General features: G+C 41.6%; 1 protein-coding gene across 1 annotated transcript in view; it reads left to right on the forward strand.

Annotated features, from left to right (window-relative positions):
- The first annotated feature begins 9,295 nt into the window (after positions 1-9,295).
- LOC138953317 (RYamide receptor-like) overlaps positions 9,296-22,394 on the forward strand; it is a 32,314-nt gene continuing 19,215 nt past the window's right edge. The window contains exons 1-2 of the mRNA XM_070325119.1: positions 9,296-9,805; positions 12,902-13,192. Of these exons, the coding sequence (XP_070181220.1) occupies positions 9,296-9,805; positions 12,902-13,192 (801 nt within the window). The remainder of the gene's footprint in view (positions 9,806-12,901; positions 13,193-22,394) is intronic.

Here is a 22,394-nt window from a genome sequence, read left to right on the forward strand (position 1 = left end):
GTAAACATGTCGCGTAAGGCGAAATAACAACATTTAGTCAAGCTGTCGAACTCACAGAATGAAACTGAACGCACTGCTTTTTTCACCAAGACCACATACTCGTAGTTTCGTCAGTCCACCGCGCGTGGCAAAGGCAGTGAAATCGACAAGCCATGCAGAATAGTGCGGTAGTGGTCGCGCTGAGCAAGATAACACGCTTTTCTGTATGTCTATTCTTTTTAGCTTACTGAGTTTGTTTTTAATTCAAACATATCATATCTATATGTTTTTGGAATCAGGGACCGACAAGGAATATGATGAAATTGTTTTTAAATCGATTTCGGAAAATTAATTTTAATCATAATTTTCTTATTTTTAATTTTCAGAGCTTGTTTGTAATCCAAATATAACATATGTATATGTTTTTGGAATGAGAAAATTACGAAGAATAAGATAAAATTGTTTTTGGATCGTTTAATGAAAAATAATTTTAATTACAAGTTTCCGATTTTTAATGACCAAACTCATTCATTAGTTTTGAAGCCACCAAGCTGAAATGCAATACCGAAGTCCGGCCTTTGTCGAAGATTGCTTGGCCATAATTTCAATCAATTTGATTAAAAAATGAGGGTGTGACAGTGCCGCCTCAACTTTTACAAAAAGCCGGATATGACGTCATCAAAGACATTTATTAAACAAATGAAAAACAATGTCCGGGGATATCATACCCAGGAACTCTTATGTCAAATTTCATAAAGATCGGTTCAGTAGTTTAGTCTAAATCGCTCTACACGCACACACACACACACACACACACACACACACACACACACACACGCACGCACGCACGCACGCACACACACACACACACACACACACACACACACACACACACATACCACGACCCTCGTCTCGATTCCCCCTCTATGTTAAAACATTTAGTCAAAACTTGACTAAATGTAAAAAGAGTACATGGAAAACTTACCCTCTGAAATGAACTAAGTGTTTAACATTTGGATAGCTAAAAGTTTAAACACTGATTTTAAGGTATTCCAGGTGTGAGGTGTCATCATTGGCAACCCCGCAGAGTACCTTGAAGCTCATGTGATACTCAAAACAATGTGTGTGTGTGTGTGTGTGTGTGTGTGTGTGTGTGTGTGTCTGTGTCTGTGTCTGTGTCTGTGTCTGTGTCTGTGTGTCTGTCTGTGTGTCTGTCTGTGTGTCTGTCTGTGTGTCTGTGTGTCTTTCTGTCTGTTGTGCGTGCGTGCGTGTGTGGGATGTTGTTGTTTTGTCTTGAATATCCCTTTACGAATGGGTACAGTGTGAGGATAGTTCCAGCATCTTGAAACAAAAGATCAGTGATAAAAACGTTTACTCGCGTTGGGTACATCACCCCCAATGATCTGTACGAAACAAAAGGGTAGTATTTAAATATTTTCCGCCGTCACCCCCAGTTGATTATAACTGCTGTCCGCAACTTGTTTTGAATAAAATTGTTGCTTAAAGGCACAGTACGCCTCCCGTAAACCATCACAGATACTGTCAGGCTTTTACACACAGTACAAACATCCTTCCATTTGAACGCTCACCAAACGGGAACATCCTAGGTGCCCTACGTAAAGAGCGAGCAATTTTTAAAGAATTAATTTTGCGGATTGTCTCAGTAGACAATCGGACCGTGGTGCGTTTTGGCGCTAGACCTAACTTTTAAAATCTAAATAATAAATTGACAGCTTGTTACACAAACATTCTTAAATCATAAAAAAATTCTTTTTTCATCAAAACAAGATCAGTACAATTCGAAGTTTTGAAAGTTTGAAAAAAGAAAAGCCCGGAAGCAGGGTCACGCAAGGTCGTGGTTCTCGTAGCAGACGACGGTTTATGCCTATTGCCAGTTCATCTAAACAGTCAAAAGCTATCGCTAGAGTTCTTGTGAACCACAGCCGTTTGTTTCGTGCATAGTCAGAGGTACATAATAACGTGCTATTGCAGATAAGCTCACATCGAGTCGCATTCAAATTACTAACTGACGACTACATTGTGAAAAAGGGAAACTGGATAACACGGGTTCACGATGGCTCAGGGGTAAGATAAACCACGCAAAAATAAATTCTTTGAAAATTGCTCGTTATTACGGAGGGCACATAGGATGTTCTCAAGCGGTGAGTGTTTAAATGAAAGGGTGTTTGTACTGTGTGTAAAAGCCTGACAGTATCTGTGATGGTTTACGGGAGGCTTACTGTGCCTTTAAGACAATGCTCTCTTTTTATAATTGTCACTGCAGCCAACAACTCTATCCTATAGACTATGAGAAAATGAGGCCAGAAAACAAAACAAAACTTTTTTTTAATTAAAATTTTTTAAAAAAACAAAAAAAACCCAATACAAATTGAACCAAACCAATCCAAACCAAACCAAAACAAACCAACCCAAACCAAACCACACAAAAACTAATATAAAACCTAGGGCGTGTCTGCGCCCCGAAAATGGACTCTCCCTCGTCAAACCACTGGCCGGACGTAATGACTCAACTGAAAATCCTCCGTAGACGGAGTAAGGCTGCATACATGGCGGGTTGATTGATAACGGTCGTACAAGAAATAAATCCCCTCACTTGGAAGACACCTTGGAGTCGCCCTCTCTGTACAAAGTGGCCTTGCGAGTCTTCTTCTACTCATAGACCAAAATAATAGCATGGACCGCCAACTCGTCACGTGACCCTTCGAGGTTACGACGCTCGACTTTCAGGGGCGCTTAACTATCCTTGCCACAAAGGGTCAAAAATCCAAAAAATAAGCCCTTAAAAAAATATGCTCATATTTTTGAAAATATGCCCATATTTTTGAAAATAAGCCCTTATTTCTATAAATAAGGCCTTATTTTAGAAATAAGGCCTTAAATATTTACAGCCATAAGGAAATAAGGGCATAATGAAATAAGGCCTTATTTCTGTTAAGGCCTTACTGAAATAAGGCCTTATTTCTGTTATGACCTTAAAAAAATAAGCCCTTAAAAAAAATATGCCCATAAAAAAATAAGCCCTTAAAAAAAATATGCCCATATTTTTCTGCGCATCGCTACTGCGCATCCGGACATTCGAAAGCGCGCACAAACTCGCCTCTCGTTCAAAACATCCTTCATAACATCGAGCGGATACAGCATGGCTTCACACATTCGAAAGCGCGCACAAACTCGCCAAAACCCCAATTCTCTCGCAATTTGCAATTTCAGCGCAAATTCTTCTCAAAAATTCATCACGATCTCTGAACCCCCCATTCGCCATGTTTCTTATGAGATCTCTGCGCATGAGCGGCGCAGCCGAATTCTATTCAGCTTCATGATTGGTCAAAAAAATTAAGCCTTATTTTTTTATGCCCTTATTTTTTATGCCCATATTTTTTTATGCCCTTATTTTTTATGCCCTTATTTTTTTTTATTAAGGCCTTACAGAAATAAGGCCTTATTTCTCGTAAGGCCTTATTTTCAAATAAGGGCTTATTTTTTTAATTTTTGACCCTTTGTGCCAAGGATACTTAGCGTCCGGTTTGAAAGGCCAGCGATTCGAAGACAGTGAAAAGAAAGCACGCTCCAGTTATTTGTGACAATGGGAGGTGACAATGAACTGGATTTTCCAAAACTCCAAACTAAACTTAACAAACCTCATCGAAAAACATGTTCCATATGCACTTTAGCTGAGTTTATTTTAGCATTTTCAGAACTTACCTCGGCAACTTCGTCCATGTTTACAATCGACACCGGATATGACATACCCCTGATTTCTGAAAGGCCATGTAAGCGTAGGTTCCTAAATGCGAGAGGCCGCTACCTCGTAATAGAGAGAAAGAACGGAGAGAGAACTAGTTGGCGGTCCAGGATAAATGGTCTATGTTCTACTGTAGTTGGCTCCTTTTAGACCTCCACTCCCGTGGCATGCTGGCATGCCGCCGTCTTCTTTAGGGCCACTGGGTTGCCAAATAGCTTCTCCTGCAGGGGGGTCTCATCCGGCCAAGCTATGCTTCTTTTTCCATTTAGTCAAGTTTTGAATAAATGTTTCAACATAGACTGGAAATCGAGACGAGGGTCGTGTGTGTGTGTGTGTGTGTGTGTGTGTGTGTGTGTGTGGATCGATTCCCAGGAAACTACTGTTCTGATCTTCTTTAAACTTCAAATAAACATTATTCCATGTGATATCCCCAGACTCCTTTTTTCTTTTTTCGATAAATGTCTTTGAAGACGTCATATCCGGCTTTTAGTGAAAAGTGAGGCGGCACCGTCACGCCCTCATTATTTTCGATCAAATCGATTGAAATTTTGGTCAAGCAATCTCCGACGATGTCCGGACTAATTGATTGCATTTCAGCTTGAAAGCTTACAAAATCAATCAAAATCTCGAAATTCTAATTAGAAAATGAAATGTTAGAAATCGATCCAAAAATTATTCAATCTTTTTTTTTTAATCATTTTTTTTTATTCCAAAAACATATAGATATGTTATGTTTGGATTAAAAACAAGCTCAGAAAGTTAAAAAGAATAAAAGAAAAGTGCGCTTTCTTGTAAAGCGCTCTACGCACCTGCGCTAAACTGGCTTGTCACTGTATGCGATCAGCGGCCAGTGCAGTGCGGTAAGTCGGTTTTGTTCTGTGAGTTAGACATATTGACTAAATGTATTAATGTCGCTTCACGCGACTTGTTTATTCCTGCAGCGGGCTTTCTTGTAGAAATGTCATGGGTGCAGTGACGCAAGTACACATCTCTGACTGTCCTATCTTTAGTTTGTTGAACAGATGTGCCTGTATTCTGTTGTGTTCCGTTCGTAATCTGAATAGGATGACTTGCTCCTCTCTGTTCAGGCTTTAGTAGCTGGGTTGCTCTTTCTGCCATTTTGCTTTTGTGCGATGGTCTTGATGATGTCTTTTCATCTTGGTATTGACCGGTTTGTTTGTTGTAATACGCCTTACGATTGATAAGCGTGGGTACGCTCAAGAAGAATTGAAGAAAAACAGCAACAACAACCACCACCACCACCACCAACAACAACAACAACAACAACAACAACAACAACAACAACAACAACAACAACAACAACAACAACAACAACAACAACGCTGAAAAGATTAAATCGTATTGTTGGGCAACCAAAAAAACAGCTGACCAGTCTCTACCAGGTTGCCATGAAGCGAAAAGCTATCCCAATTGTCCGTGATCCCAACCATCTTCTTACCCCGTGTTTTCAAATTCTCCCTTCCGGTAAACGATTAAAGGTCCCTTTGGCACGTAAAAACCAGTTCAAAAAGTCATTCATTCCTTAGAACTGCAATCACCGTTCTAAAGTCTTCTCGTATCCTGTATAGAGGCTGGTCAGCTGGGAAAGAAAACGTATCGGTACAGGAGGAACACGTGTGTGTGTGTGCGTGCGTGTTGTTTGCTTAAATTAGCGTGAATGTGCGCGCATGTGTTCTCGCGCCAATTACAGTATCTGATTCTGTGATATCTTAATGTGATGGTTCTTCTTTTTTACTTCTTTTTTTGTTGTAACAGATCCATGTGGTAATTAATTAAACATATATAGTGCAATATTCTGATGGTGATACATATTAAGATGAATAAGCTCATTTAATACGGTATTGTAATGTTATATATTACAATATTGTTGACACCGCACTAAATAAGGTTTAGTTGCAATAGGTGTGCCTGTTAATATAATAACCAATAAGTTGTTATTGTTATTGTTTTTGTGATAGCTCTGTACATAGCTTCTTTATCATTTTTAATTAATGTACTTCTGCTCTGTACAATAAGACAACATTCTCGAAGAACTTGAAATAAAGAATCACTGGCAAATACGGTACGTGATCAGAATCTATTCTGCGAGTAGACAAAACAAAGATCCTTCGAGGGAGTTGCGCCAAAAGATTGTGATTGCATGCGGGTTCTGGAATTATTATCGCGGCAGGAACATTTTTGGGAGGCAAACATAATAAATGAAAAAAAGTTCATTTCCCAATCTCCCTTAATCTAGGTGTATTTTTATTGTACCTTATTTGTCACATTTAGGGGAATAAATCTCTTTCTAAATGGCTTCCTGACACTGAATTCGCCGCTCTAGAAATATCCATCTATCACAGCCTCTTTGAAACGTGCCTAACCTCCCCCAAGTGTCACGTGTTCTGGTGAATTTTTACCGTAAACGATGGTCGGAGGGACATTCGCTGTAACAAAGATCACGGTGTGGGAGACGTTTTAATGCGTAAAAAGCTCTGAGGCGGTTATTGTTCCAGCTCTGAGAGAGCAAGACTACACGGTTACAGTCTAAGATTGCTCACAACGATAGCTGTGCTAGGCAGAGTTCAGTGTTACTTGGTTTTCAAAAGTTCTCACATGCCTTGGGTATCACCACACGTAGAACGCCAGATAGAGAGATATCGCAATAATCGATCAGATATGGCAAACAGTTTTTTTTGTTCGTGCATTTTCTTGATTGTTCTTGACACAGACCAACACAGACCATTCAAATCATAATAGGGAGCAGAAACAGCGCAAGCGCATCTATTATTGTAAAACATAAAGTTACGAACTGGTAATAGATTTCTCTTAGAATGAATGACTTCCTTTAGACGATGTCAGTTCCAGCTCTGAGCAAACAGGGTGATGGGTGGTGCTTAGTTTGTTCCAGCTCAGAGGCGATTTGAATAACGGACAAAATAAGACCCGTGTAGATGAAATATTTGCTCCTGTTGATAAAAGATTGTACTTTGAACGCTCCCATTGAGTGCATGGCATGAAAGTGGAGAAATATGCATGCTTTCTGGTATTTTTTGTCAAGAATAATTACGAAAATGCACTCTTTTCGCCAAAACGTCTCGCGCTTATTGCAATATCTATCTATTCTATCATCTAGCTGTCTACGTGTAATGATAGCCAAAGGTATTTGAGAACTTTGAAAACCAAAAAGTGAAACGGAACTCTTCCCAACACAGCTACCGTTGTAAGCGACTCGAGACACCCACGGAAAATTGCTCCCTCAGAGCTGGAACATCGAACCGCCTCAGAGCGTTTTGCGCATGGAACGTCTGCCACACCGTAAAGATTACTGACTCAGTGCAGTGATTCACTCGAAAGTGCGCCATAACTATGATGATTAAACAAATGATTTCGATTGTATACTGTGGAATTGTCTCTTTTGCGATTCTTTCTGGTTGTATTTTGTCCAGTGAAGTTGGGTACGCATGCATACATCGAGCAAACAAAAACCTTGGGGTTTAGAGAAAATGGAACGGGCGCAGTAGCGTGGTGGTAAGACGTCGGCCTCCTAATCAGTCGGGAGGTCGTGACTTCGAATCCCGGTCGCTGCCGCCTGGTGGTTTAAGAGTGGAGATTTGTCCGATCTCCCAGGTCAACATTACTTATGTGCAGACCTGCTAGTGAGATAACCCCCTTCGTGTGTACACGCAAGCACAAGACCAAGTGCAACGGAAAAGATCCTGTAATCCTTGTCGGAGTTCGGTGGGTTATGGAAACACGAAAATACCCAGCATGCCTACTCAACGAAAGCGGAGTGAAGCTGACTATGCTCTCAGAGTATAGTTTGGGGAACCCAAAATGGGCAAACGAGCTCACACGAAACCAGGAAATTCTGGAACGCCGAAGAAGAAGAGAAAATGGAATCCGGAATTTACCAAACGACAATTGAGTTTAACTGCTGTAGGGGGTGAAAAAGAAGGACGACACAAAGGCAAAGAGGTTGTTGGTTGAGAACCTATAACACATCGTTTTACCTTGGAATAATGGAAGCGGTTTCAAACACCAATGTTCAGGTATTGCTGCTGTGAGCTGTCATTATTCTAAACCCGATTTAAGACAGTTTGTTTCAGTTTGGCTTTATGCATTTAATTTTTTATTTTTTTTTTTTTTATTTTTTTTAGCGAGGAGGAGTCCTTTTAAGTATGCTGGGGTTGAGAATACCCTGAATACTGTTCCATGTGTTTCAGTTGGCCGCAGAAAAGACTTTCCGGAACGAAGCTGAGTTGTAACTACGGAGCCACTGCATTGCTACGAGATACGAATGAGGTTCTGCATGGAAGCAGTGAAGCAAAAACGCTGTTGATTATTATTTGCCTTTTGTTCTCCGCCTGGTTGGTTTCCATATGTTCAAATTAATCACACAAAAAGGTCTACCCACGAGAATACCATCAACCTCACTGTGTATTGCCACTCCCTTGGCTTCTTTTTCTTCCTGGGTGTGTTTGAATCTTCATCAAACTGACACCCTGCCTTGGTTTCAGTTTCCGATATCTGTTGCTCTTGATCATAAATCTACAGTTCGCTTTTCTTATGAGCTGTCACAAAATAATCCAAATAACAGACTGATATGCTTAGGCTTGCTCTTAGTTAAATAGATCTTTGCCCTTTGTTCCAGGTTATTTTCTGTTAGCGTATACCTTGCCATTTTTATACCTCCATTGCAAGCTTCCAGATCAATGTAAACTGTAGAAGTCTAGGTGTTGGGGAAAAGAATCAATGCTGTGAAAAGAACACCCCATAAAATATAAAAAAAAACTCGTTGTAAGCTGCTTTTCCCTTATTACAAACAGACGCATAACGTTGGTAATTGCCACGATGACAAGGATCCAAATCTTTTTATCCTCCGCTGTTGTGTAATTTGTAATTGAGCCTTCATGGGAAAACTACTGGTGTTGCGTTCCGGAGGCACATCCTCTGGACAACACTAAAAAATGAAAGGAAATTGAAACGCTTGATTAGCGAGAGCAGTTACCTCTCACGCACACTGTCATTAGCCTACTGATTAGGGGAGGGTGAACAGCAGGGCTTGTGCTGAATCCTGAAATGTTCTCCACACAGAGGGGCGAGTGACATGCACTTAGTTCATTTGTGTTTCAAGTTCAAGTTCAAGTTTTAGTGGTCCATAACCCATGGGGGCATTTTGAACAATAAATACAATCAATACAATCATGATATATGCTAATATATAGTTGTTTCTAATGCAGGAGCAACGTGCAGGGCACCGCTTAACCGTAAAACAAAATAAAGACGCTCTGAGTAAACATCCTGCACATTTACCTTCTTTTATTCCGTAACTATCGTGTCACGACCGAGCGGCTAAATCCAGCGCTGTAAAAGCTGAGCCGGAACAGAACAAAGCGACCGTGCTTGCAGTGTGCGTCACATACATGTCCTTAATAGGTCATTGGCCGGTGAGGACGTTTAGCCCCCATTAGTGAAGTGCGTGACCAGTCGGTTAATCGTGGGTTGTTGTTTTTTGGCTGAGAGTTACACCGTGAAGCAGCGTGGTCAATAATGGCGGACAGCCTGCACACGGTGAGTCTGCTAGCCACCAACATGTCGTGGAACAACGGCAGCAGCAGCAACAACAACAGAATCAACACCACGACTGTGGGAGGCGAGGCAGGCGTGTACCTGGGCACGCCGGGCCAGCCCCTGTACGTGACGGTGATCGTGGTGCTGATGTACACCCTCATCATCATCGTGGCGCTGGGCGGCAACATCCTGGTGTGCTACATCACGCTGTCCCAGGCCGCCATGAGGCGCAGCGTCACCAACCTCTTCCTGCTGAACCTGGCCGTCAGCGACATCGTCAAGGCCATCATGTGCAACCCCTTCACCTTCGTGGCCAACCTCATCCTGCTGTCGTGGCCCTTCGGCGAGTTCCTGTGCCCCTTCGTCACATACGTGCAGACCGTGGCGGTGTTCCTCAGCGCCTACACGCTGGTAGCCATTAGCCTGGACCGCTTCGTGGCCATCGTCTACCCGCTGCGGCGCCGCACCACTCGCAAGACCTTCCTTAAGGTGGGTGTGTGTTGGGTGTGTGCAGTGGGGGATGGGTGGTCGTGGTGGGTGTGGGATGCGGTGGGGTTGTGGTGTGTGGGTTTGGGTGGTGGTGGGTGTGGTGGTGGTGGTGTGGGGAGGGGTGGTGGTGTGTAAGGGTGTGTTGGTTGTGGTGGGGTGGTGGTGTGTCCGGAGGGGGGAAGGGTGTGGGTGTGTGTGAGGTGGAGGGGTGGGGTGGTGGTTATGGTGGGTTGGTTGTGAGGAAGATGTGTGTGTGTGTGTGCGTGTGTGTATGTGTGTGTGTGTGTGTGTGTTTGTCTGTGTGTGGCTGTATTTATGTGTGTGTACTTATACGCATGTGTGTTTAGTGGCTTGATTATTTTTCAATATATTTAGTTATATTTAAGATAAAACCCAGTGACGTGTCCATGTACACGTATTTTACTCGTGCTACATTTGATTTAGCGCATCATCTGTAAATGTCCCCATTAGACTTACAGGCCAGACAGGACGCACAGAATCGTTAGTTCATGCTTCATTTGACGGTAACATTATTTCCCGGCATCTTCAAGATCTGATCTGAATGAAATCTTGCTTAAACCACATTTTTCCATGCATACATTAATTATTTCCTGGCTTCGTCAAGAACTGATCAGAATAAAACCCTACTTAAACCACAATTTCCCATGCATACATTAATTATTTCCTGGCTTCGTCAAGAACTGATCAGAATAAAACCCTACTTAAACCACAATTTCCCATGCATACATTAATTATTTCCTGGCTTCGTCAAGAACTGATCAGAATAAAACCCTACTTAAACCACAATTTCCCATGCATACATTAATTATTTCCTGGCTTCGTCAAGAACTGATCAGAATAAAACCCTACTTAAACCACAATTTCCCATGCATACATTAATTATTTCCTGGCTTCGTCAAGAACTGATCAGAATAAAACCCTACTTAAACAACAATTTCCCATGCATACATTATTTCCTGGCTTCATCAAGAACTGATCAGAATACAATCCTGCTCAAACCACAATTTCCCATGCATACATTAATTATTTCCTGGCTTCGTCAAGAACTGATCAGAATAAAACCCTGCTTAAACCACAATTTCCCACGCATACATTCTTTCCTGACATCTTAAGGAAGGGATCAGAATAAAATCCTGCTCAAACCACAATTTCCCATGCATACATTAATTACTTCCTGGCTTCATCAAGAACTGATCCGAATACAATCCTGCTTAAACCACAATTTTCCATGCATACATTACTTCCTGGCATCGTCAAGAACTGATCAGAATAAAATCCTGCGTAAAGCTCAATGTTTCATACACAGTTTGTAATATATGAAGAACAAAATATTGCTTAAACCATAGTTTGGCATGCATGATTTGTATTATATAGAGAACAAAATCTTGCTTAAACCAGAATTGTTCATACATTTTTGGTATCTTATGGGCAACAAATAATCTTGTGTCGTGGGTATGTCTTGTGTAAGGTGGTAGCCCTCGTCTGGTTCCTGTCCCTGGTCGTATCACTTCCCACAACCATCACTTCCCGGGTATAATACGAAGGCAACGACACGAGTACGGGCATGTGCTAAACAAAAATTTGTATGCACAGTCTGTATTATATGGACAACAAATATTAATAATCTTGTGTCGTGGGTATGTCTTGTGTAAGGTGGTAGCCCACGTCTGGTTCCTGTCCCTGGTCGTACGTATCACTCCCTTCAGCCATCGCCTCCCCGGGTATATTACGAAAACAATGACATGAGTACGGGCATATGCTTTACAACACATTTCATACATAGTCTTGTATGGACAACAAATAATCTTGTGTCGTGGGTATGTCTTGTGTAAGGTGGTAGCCCTCGTCTGGTTCCTGCCCCTGGTCGTATTACTCCCTACAGCCATCACTTCCCGGGTACAATACGAGGGCAACGACACGTGCGAGTACGGGCAAATGCTAAACCACAATTTTCACGCATCTTCTTCTTCTTCTTCTTCTTCGTTCGTGAGCTGAAACTCCCACGTACACTCGTATTTTTTTTGCACGAGTGGAATTTTACGTGTATAACCGGTTTTTTACCCCGCCATTTAGGCAGCCATACGCCGTTTTCGGAGGAAGCATGCTGGGTATTTTCGTGTTTCTATAACCCACCGAACTCTGACATGGATTACAGTATCTTTTTCGTGCGCACTTGGTCTTGTGCTTGCGTGTACACACGGGGATGTTCGGACACCGAGGAGAGTCTGCACACAAAGTTGACTCTGAGAAATAAATCTCTCGCCGAACGTGGGGACGAACTCACGCTGACAGCGGCCAACTGGATACAAATCCAGCGCGCAACCGACTGAGCTACATCCCCGCCCGATTTTCACGCATAGTCTGTATCAAATTAACAACAAATAATCGTGTGTCGTGGGTATGTCTTGTGTTAGGTGGTAGCCCCCACTAGTTCCTGTCCCTGGTCGTATCTCTCCCCACAGCCATCACCTCTTGGGTACAATACGAGGGCAACGTATGTCTTCATGCATAGTCTGTATTGTATGGACAACAAATAATCTTGTGTCGTATGTTCATGTCTTAACTCTTATGTAAAGGTGGTAGCCCTCGTCTGGTTCCTGTCCCTGGTCGTGTCACTCCCCACCGCCATCACTTCTAGGGTATAATACGAAAGCAACAACACGATTACGGGCATGTGCTTAACCACAATGTTCGTGCATAGTCTGTATTAAATTAACAACAATTACTCGTGTGTCGTGGGTATGTCTTATGTAAGGTGGTAGCCCACGTCTGGTTCCTGTCCCTGGTCGTATCGCTACCCACAGCCATCACCTCTCGCGTACAATACGAGGGCATCGTATGTCTTCATGCATAGTCTGTATTGTATGGACAACAAATAATCTTGCGTCGTATGTACATGTCTGAACTCTTATGTAAAGGTGGTAGCCCTCGTCTGGTTCCTATCCCTGGTCGTATCACTCCCGACAGTCATCACCTCTCGGGTACAATACGAGGGCAACGTATGTCTTCATGCATAGTCTGTATTGTATGGACAACAAATAATCTTGCGTCGTATGTCTGAACTCTTATGTAAAGGTGGTAGCCCTCGTCTGGTTCCTGTCCCTGGTCGTGTCGCTACCCACAGCCATCACCTCTCGGGTGCAGTACGAGGGCAACGACACGAGTACGGGCATGTGCTGGGAGGTGTGGGAGCGAGAGAGCGACAAGTACATCTACAGCCTGGCCATCATGATGCTGCAGTACTTCATCCCGCTCATCCTCATCACCTTCTCCAACGCCAAGATCGGCTACATCATCTGGCTGAAGAAGACCCCCGGAGAAGCGGAGAGGGACCGTGACCGCCGCATCGCGACTTCCAAGAGACGAGTGAGTATTTTTCGTTAACATGTTCCACAGTCTGTGTTCTCTTTCGGTTTTTACATTTAGTCAAGTTTTGACTAAATGTTTTAACATAGAGGAGGAATCGAGACGAGGATCGTGGTGTATGTGTGTGTGTGTGCGTGTGTGCGTGTGTGTGTGTGTGTGTGTGTGTGTGTGCGTGTGTGTGTGTGTGTGTGTGTGTGTGTGAGTGTGTGTAGAGCGATTCAGACCAAACTACTGGACCGATCTTTATGAAAGTGTACATGAGAGTTCCTGGGAATGATATCCCCGGATGTTTTTTTCTTTTTTTTGATAAATACCTTTGATGACGTGATATCCGGCTTTTTGTAAAAGTTGAGGCGGCACTGTCACACCCTCATTTTTCAATCAAATTGATTGAAAGTTTGGCCAAGCAATCTTCGACGAAGGCCGGACTTCGGTATTGCATTTCAGCTTGGTGGCTTAAAAATTAATTAATGACTATGATCATTAAAAATCTGAAAATTGTAAAAAAAAATAATTATAAAACGATCCAAATTTACATTCGTCTTATTCTTCATCATTTTCTGATTCCAAAAACATATAAATATGTTATATTTGGATTAAAACCAAGCTCTGACAATAAAAAAAAATAAAAATTATGATCAAAATTAAATTTTCGAAATCAATTTAAAAACACTTTCATCTTATTCCTTGTCGGGTTCTGATTCCAAAAACATATAGATATGATATGTTTGGATTAAAAACACGCTCAGAAAGTTAAAACGAAGAGAGGTACAGAAAAGCGTGCTATCCTTCTCAGCGCAACTACTACCCCGCTCTTCTTGTCAATTTCACTGCCTTTGCCACGAGCGGTGGACTGACGATGCTACGAGTATACGGTCTTGCTGAAAAATTGCAGTGCGTTCAGTTTCATTCTGTGAGGTCGACATCTTGACTAAATGTTGTATTTTCGCGACTTGTATGATATTTTTGTTTGATAATGTTGCTTGTTTAAGACGTTGTCCGTGATTGTGAAGTTCCTGAACCTTTCAGTAAAGGCGGTTCTTAATTGAGCCCGAAGTGGACTTCGCGAACTTTACCGAAAACTCAGTGCGAAAGCTGCGTACGGCCAGGTTCGCGATGTCTTTTGATGGAAAACTCAGTGCGAAAGCTTCGTACGGCCAGGTTCGCGATGTCTTTTGATGGAAAACTCAGTGCGAAAGCTGCGTACGGCCAGGTTCGCGATGTCTTTTGATGGAAAACTCAGTGCGAAAGCTTCGTACGGCCAGGTTCGCGATGTCTTTTGATGGAAAACTCAGTGCGAAAGCTGCGTACGGCCAGGTTCGCGATGTCTTTTGATGGAAAACTCAGTGCGAAAGCTTCGTACGGCCAGGTTTGCGATGTCTTTTGATGGAAAACTCAGTGCGAAAGCTGCGTACGGCCAGGTTCGCGATGTCTTTTGATGGAAAACTCAGTGCGAAAGCTGCGTACGGCCAGGTTCGCGAAGTATACTTCGCGTAGTCGACTTCGCCAAATTAAGGACAGGCTTGGGTAAGGTAAGGAACCAAAGAAAAAAAAATTAATCACAATGCAAATTGCCGCTCGTGAAAAGTAGTTTCGAGAACTTCTGACATCCGTAATAAACAAAATTGAAAGGCAATATAGAAAAAGATAAAGCTTTGAGCTCACGAAGACATCGCCAGACCCTCGTCTGTTACTGATACATCCGCAGAGCTCAGCATCCACTTTACTTCTGTCACTGATAACGTCTTTTCATCCATTAAATCAAAATGTAATAAGCTGCCTGGGGTAAAAAATGTTTGATTTAAAAACATAACTTATAATGTAAAAAAGCCACTGTTATCTATAAGCAAGGGCTTCCATTATCTGGCGCGTCTAAAAGAGGCTGCATCCCACGGCCTCCCTAATCCTGCTGAGATATTCTACAGGTTTCTTCCGAATCATCAGCGCGTAGACACACGTACACCCGCACACATGCATGCATGATCTCACGCGCGCACGCACCTGCACCCATACACACATGCATGCACTTACGTACACACACACTTGTAAACACACGCGCGCACGCGCACGCACACACACACACACACACACACACACACACACACACGCACGCACGCACGCACGCACACACACACACACACACACACACACACACACACACACACACACACGGGCGCGCACATGCACTCGCGTTATAATCCATGTCAAACTGCTGTTTTCACATTGAAGTGAAACAGGGCAAAGTTATCCCGTGTTTTGAATCGTGCTTTCCTAATGTGACCCTTGTAAATACATATCATATCTATTGCTCCTGTCCATGACTACAAGAAAATACACGTCAAAACATGTCCGCACACATTTTTTTTTTTTTTACTAAACATAATCTTTTACTACCAAAACAAATGAGGAATGAGTGAAAATCACTCTTCCCACACGACACTGTTGGCCAACCCTCTTCGAAAAGCTGGACATACAGCGTATATATAAATCAGCCCTGTGATGTCTCACTGGTAGATTTGAGAACTGTTTTGACGTTATCGATCATGAGCTGTTTCAAAGAAAACAGGCTTCTTCACAAATTATCCCTTTCAGCTTTGTACTTTTACTGTCCTTTCATCTTTTCGTGGAGGCAGCAGCTAAGCAGCTCAAGTGCGTAGACTCGACTCTGGTCAGAAAATGAACACTATTGTAAGGCGTCTTGCGGGGTTCTGAATAAGGACGACTGCTCTTTTCTTTGTACACTGATAGGGATTTTCGCTTTGTACATGATTCTGATCACGACTATTTTTAGTTAGAAGAGAAAAAAAATACCTTTCATCAATGCGTATATTTAACTTACCAATACAGTTGACTGCTGCAAAGTCTATGGAGTAAGCAAAGAGTGTATGTCTTGAGCCCATCGTGATATATACTAATACAGTTGATTGCTAGAAAGTCTAAGAATTAAGCATAGATTGTTTGTCTTTCGCCCATCGTATTACAACCCATACAGTTGATTGCCGAAAAGTCAGTGGAGTAAGCATAGATTGTAACTTTGTCTTGGGCCCATCGTATTTCCTTCTTCTTTCAAACGCATTAAAAAGTATCATTTATCTGAGCTGTCTCTCTGTCTGTCTATTTCCGTTTGTCTGTCTGTGTCTGTCTGTCTGTGTCTGTCTGTCTGTGTCTCCCTCTTTTGTGTATGTGTGGACTCTCCCGATCCCATCTCCCTCCATCCGTCCCCTTTCCTTCTCTCATAAATATGATGAACGAAAAGCAACGGATATTGAGCCAGAAAAGCTCTTGGGATGCTGATCAGCAGACTAACACTGTTGACATACAATGTCTGTTTGCGATCGTTATCTGTGTCGTGTGTGCAAGATAATTGTATCCCTAATGGAAAGAAAGGCTCCATCAATGGCAGCAGCGGGAGAGAGAGAGAGAGAGAGAGAGAGAGAGAGAGAGAGAGAGAGAGAGAGAGAGGGAGAGAGAGGGGAGAGAGAGAGAGAGAGAGACAGAGAGAGAGACAGAGAAAGAGACAGAGACAAAGAGTGAGAGAAAGAGAGGGGAAGAGAGAGAGAGGGGAGGACTGAGAAAGAGAGAGAGAGAGAGAGAGAGAGAGAGAGATGGGGGGGGGAGAGAGAGAGAGGTAGAACGAGAGAGGGGATGACTGAGAGAGAGAGAGAGAGAGAGGGATGACTGAGAAAGAGAGAGAGAGAGAGAGGGAGAGAGAGAGATCGAGAGAGGAGAGAACTGAGAGAGAGAGAGAGAGACTCAGACTCAGACTCAGACTCAGACTCAGAACTTTATTACAAAAGGATAAAGGTTTTAGGCAAAGCCTATTCTTCCAACCTGTCCTTTATACAACACATAAAGACAGACGCACATTACAAATATAAATTCAATCATATAAAATACAGAAATACATTGTACAGAATGCAACACAATGTGCATTTAAGGAATTACATAAGGAGAACTCAAAAAATTACAAAATTACATTGACATAGTTATACCTTTCATTTGGGAATAAGTTGCTCCGATCAGCTACACATCCGTTAACATTAGTACAAAATGTTTAACAAATATCAATCGAACAAGACATTTCATTCACGAATGATGTGTGAACGTGACTGTCTCTTAAACATTTTCACTGAAGTTGCATTTCTTATCTGTTGGGGTAAGGAGTTCCAGAGAAACGCTCCCGAGAAGGCTAAGCTCGATTTGTAGAGGTCTATGCGAGGTATAGGAGGGATGATTTTTTGGGACCCATATCTTTTTGTGGCATGTTTGAAATGTGATTGCAAATATTTAGGACAGTCGTCATTTAGAATTTTATACATGAACGCAGCCTTGTTTAACGTCAACTGATCTTTCAAGGGGAGGAAATTCAAGAGCTTTAGTTTATCATCCGTAGACCTATTCAAATCATGCAGAATAAGTTTTGCAGCTCGGCGATGCAGGGAATTGAGTCTTTTTAAATGAACATCGCTGCAGTTATCCCAAAGTGTCGATGCGAAGTTTATATGAGGCATTATGTGGGCGTAATAGAACATTTTGAGTGCTGCAGAATCAGCGTAATGCCTTAATTTAGATAACAGGTACAAATTTTTTGATACTAGTTTGCAAATATTACTCAAATGAGTTTGCCATTTCAACTCTTGATCAATGGTAACACCCAATAATCTATGTTCCCTAACTTGCTGCACTTGAGTTGAACCAACTGACAGTTGTAATTGTAAAGGACTTAATTGGTGTTTTTGTCTCGTGGTTATCACCATACTCTTTGTTTTAATCGGATGAATGATCATTGCATTAGAAACGCACCACTCAGTGATTTCATCCACACTTGTTTGAAGAGAAGAGTTGACGGATTCCAAAGATTTTTGACTGGTGTGAACAGAAGAGTCATCCGCGAAGAACTCACATCTAACTTTTTCATCGGACACATGAAGGAGTAAATCATTTATATAAATACAGAACAAGATAGGTCCTAATACAGACCCTTGAGGGACACCACTTCTGACAAACTCATTTGACGAAGTTTTACAGTTAATGGATACATACTGTTTCCGTTTTGAAAGATACGATTCAAAAAAGGCACAGGCTGAGTCGTCTTTTAAATAGCACTTTAATTTCTTTAGTAGAAGTGAGTGATCTACTAGGTCAAAGGCTTTCTTAAAGTCCAAAAACAACGCTCCCGTTATGTCTGCTTTGTTTATTGCTGACAGCCAAGTCTCGCATAAAGAGCTTAAGGCGGTGTGGCAGGAATGCTTAGAGCGGAATCCAGACTGAAAAGGATGAAACAGATTCATTTGTTCCATATATGCCAGTAGGTGTTTTTGTATGTGCTTTTCTAAGGGTTTAGATAGAACAGGTAAGAGGGAAATAGGTCTAAAGTTGTTTGGGTCTGTAAGATCCTTATTTTTTGGAAGTGGTAATACTTTTGCACACTTTAAAATAGAAGGGAACACGTTTTGTTGTATGCTTAGGTTATAAACATAAGTTAGGGAATCGACAATGTAGGGTAAAGCAAGTTTTAGCAACTTGACTGGAATCTTGTCTGGACCCATTGACTTCTTATTCGCCATTTGTTCTACCAGTTTTCCTACTTCGTGCAATGAGATTGGAGGAATAGAAAACGTGTCAGTTTGAGTCAACTTTTGTCCACAGAATGTTTTTAATTTTTCAAAACAATCATCCGTATCAAGGGAATCATTCTGATTGAGACAAGATTTTAGGTTGTCTGCTAGCGAAATGAAGTGTTTGTTAAAATCATTTGGAGATATTTGTGAATGAGTATTGGTTGATCCCTTCCTAGATTTATCAAGAATTTCATTCACTGCTCGCCAGATTGTAGCTGTATCCCTTTTTTCAGAAATCAGTTTATTAAAATATTCTGCCTTTGCTTGTCTCACTGTGTCTAAAACTTTATTATTTTGCAGTTTATACTCTGTTTTCATGTTGCGCTCTTTAAAATAATCACGCATCGCCATAGCCTCGATAATGTCTGAGGTTAACCAAGGGGGGAGCTGGGTATGTTTCACTCTATGCTGACGTAGTGGTGCGTGTTTATCAATTATTGAACACAAAATATGGTGAAAAATATTGCAAGCGCCCTCTGCGTCACTGCAATTGAATACGCTATAAAATGGGGCTTGGTTAAGGTCAAAGAAAAAGGCAGATTCATCAAAATACTTGAAACTTCTGTATTCGATTGTTGTGTGGCCTTTATGACGTGATTTTGTACCAGCTCTGGTTGCTGGTTTAGCAATACACAGACATCGTGTACTTTGTTGACTAAATGATAAATATTTACATGCCCTATACGGAGAACAGTGTTTGGTGTTGTTGACATTAGGACGAAGTGCAATATTGTAACAAACAGCAGTAGATAATAAAGCAAGGAAAATCCGGAAATATGAGTATCCGGAGCAGTCAAAACAACAGTTCTAGTATATCATAAACGCACAAGGATTTCTCCAAGTAAATGTCAAGATTCCCACAACACGAATTATAGTTGCTATTTAGAACAGGATGATACAGGATGAGATAGCAGCACACAAAGGTATGCAATCAAAAATAAAGAAACAGAGAGAGAGAGAGAGAGAGAGAGAGAGAGAGAGAGAGAGAGAGAGAGAGAGAGAGAGAGAGAGAGAGAGAGAGAGAGAGAGAACTCAGATCTCAGAACTTTATTACATAAGGGTAAAGGTAATCTTCCAACCTGTCCCTGGAACATATACAGAGAATAATTGTAAACGTAAGAAAAAGACTGCGCACACACACACACACACACACACACACACACACACACACACACACACACACACACACACACACACACATGCACGCACGCACGCGAGAGAGACAGACAGAGAGACAGAGACAGGCAGACACGCACAGAGAGAGAGAGAGAGAGAGAGAGAGAGAGAGAGAGAGAGAGAGAGAGAGAGAGAGAGAGAGAGAGAGAGAGAGAGAGAGATCAAATTAAATCAAATAAAATTTTATTTTTCGAGGGTTGTGGCATAAGCTTTTTTTCGACCAGCCCTCGCCCAGGGAGGGGACTAATCTAATCACATATTTACACGGATATTAACGTAGAAAAAAGGTAGAGAAAAACAACAACATATGAATATTTACACATTACATATTATACACAAATATAAAGCGTCGTATATGTAACGTAGTGAAAACAATGCTGAATACACATGCATGAGTAAATGTGTTATTAAAGCTTTTAGTGTTTTTGTGAGGATATAATGAACACTCATGGTTTGGACAAATGAAAATATTACTAAACGAAGTCTTCCATCACTGTGATTTTTTTTCGTAATTTAACATTAAATACAGTGAAAAGTGTTTTTTGAAAGTATTGAGGCTCATTGGGACTCTCACAAATTCCGGGAGAGAATTCCACAGGACGCTACCAGAATAGGCTAAGCTTGATTTGAGAGAGAGAGAGAGAGAGAGAGAGAGAGAGAGAGAGAGAGAGAGAGAGAGAGGGGGGGGACTGAGAGAGAGAGAAAGAGAGAGAGAGAGAGAGAGAGAGAGATAATGTGGTTTTGGTGATAACTTTTGATGTTTCTTTGCCAAGTCCGTTTGATAGGCAATGCGTGGATTGACGTACCCTCCTCTTAGCCACCTCCCACCCTCACCCCCGCACCTCGCACCCTCACCCCCGTTTTTGCACAGATTTTATTGATCTCTAGTTGTGTGTGTGTGTGTGTGTGTATGTGTGTGTGTGTGTGTGTGTGTGCGTGTGTGTGTGTGAGCGTGCGTGCGTGCGTGTGTGCGTGCGTGCGTGTGTGTGTGTGTGTGTGTTTACTCGCAGCAATCAAGAGACTCTTAGCGAAAGGATGAGATGTGTACCGTACAAACACTGTTGAGGCGCATTAGAAACTGAGATTCTGGAACTGGAAGCCCAAAATATTATCTCACGCAACCAGACCAAATAGATGCACGTCTATTTTCCGTTCGCGATAAAGGGAATCTTCGATAGTTTTACGTCATAGTCAAAACACAGTAATGTATCTTGTATTGAAACGAAACATGAAAAAAGCACACTCATACCAAAACAACAACGAAAGTAACAAACCTACAAAAAGCAAAAACGCAGCACTGCCCACTTGGCACACACACACACACACACACACACACACACACACACACACACACATACACACACACGCACACACACGCACACACGCACGCACGCACGCACACACACACACACACACACACACACACACACACACACACACACACACACACACACACACACACTCAACCCCCTAATAAAATCATTGAAAACTTGTTTTACAACGTAATCTTCTCCGTCTTTATTTATTTTTTTCTCTCAAAAAGTTGACCCACCATTGAGATAAAACAGTATTCTTTGCCGAGCTTCCAGCTTATGAATATGTATTAGTCTTCATATGGTCAAATGAATAAAACGTAGCTGTATAAACTGGATATATGTAATGTGATTAAGATTGTTAAGTGACAGAAAAAGAAAAAAAATCCTGACGTCCACCGCGTTATCTTTTCATTGATCACAATTGTTCATGGCAGGCTCGAACAACAGCAAACCTAGCAGGAAAAGAAACATAAATAACTGAAAAGAAGAAGAAGAAGAAGAAGAAGAAGAAGAAGAAGAAGAAGAAAATCCGTAGGGCTTTAAAAACAATTATCGAAACAAAAGCTTTTTTTATGTATGAACTGCTTGATTGGATTATGAAAGGTTTAAATGTAGTTTTCTCCAAAAAGGGAACTTTTTACGATGAATTCCTTTAGAAAAATGCACTTGCATTTAAATTACTGCAAAAACTAGCTAGCTTTCACAACAACAACACACAAAAAATAAGAAAGTGATAATTTGAAAGCACGATGGGGACTTGTGGTAATTCAAGTTCTATTGCAGAGTCTCTGTTTGAAGAGGGTAAGCTGATTTTCATACTTCAGTTAATTGTCGCCTGGAACCAAAGACATATCGATTTCCATACATAAGAATATCTTTACATCTTCCGAAAATGCCTTGAGGCGGAAGAGAAATTATTATCTGAGCCGGGCAACGGATTACAGCCTCCATGTCGCGTTCATTTATGGAGGTATACTATTGATCTGACCTTTTTGAAGGATTTTACGGCGACTTTGACTAATTTGAAGGATCTCGGAAATTCCCTGTATCGTAATCTAGATATGCACGGCAAGGTTTGCTAAAAAAAAC

This window comes from Littorina saxatilis, linkage group LG2 (assembly GCF_037325665.1).
Source record: "Littorina saxatilis isolate snail1 linkage group LG2, US_GU_Lsax_2.0, whole genome shotgun sequence".
Lineage (NCBI taxonomy): Eukaryota > Metazoa > Mollusca > Gastropoda > Littorinimorpha > Littorinidae > Littorina > Littorina saxatilis.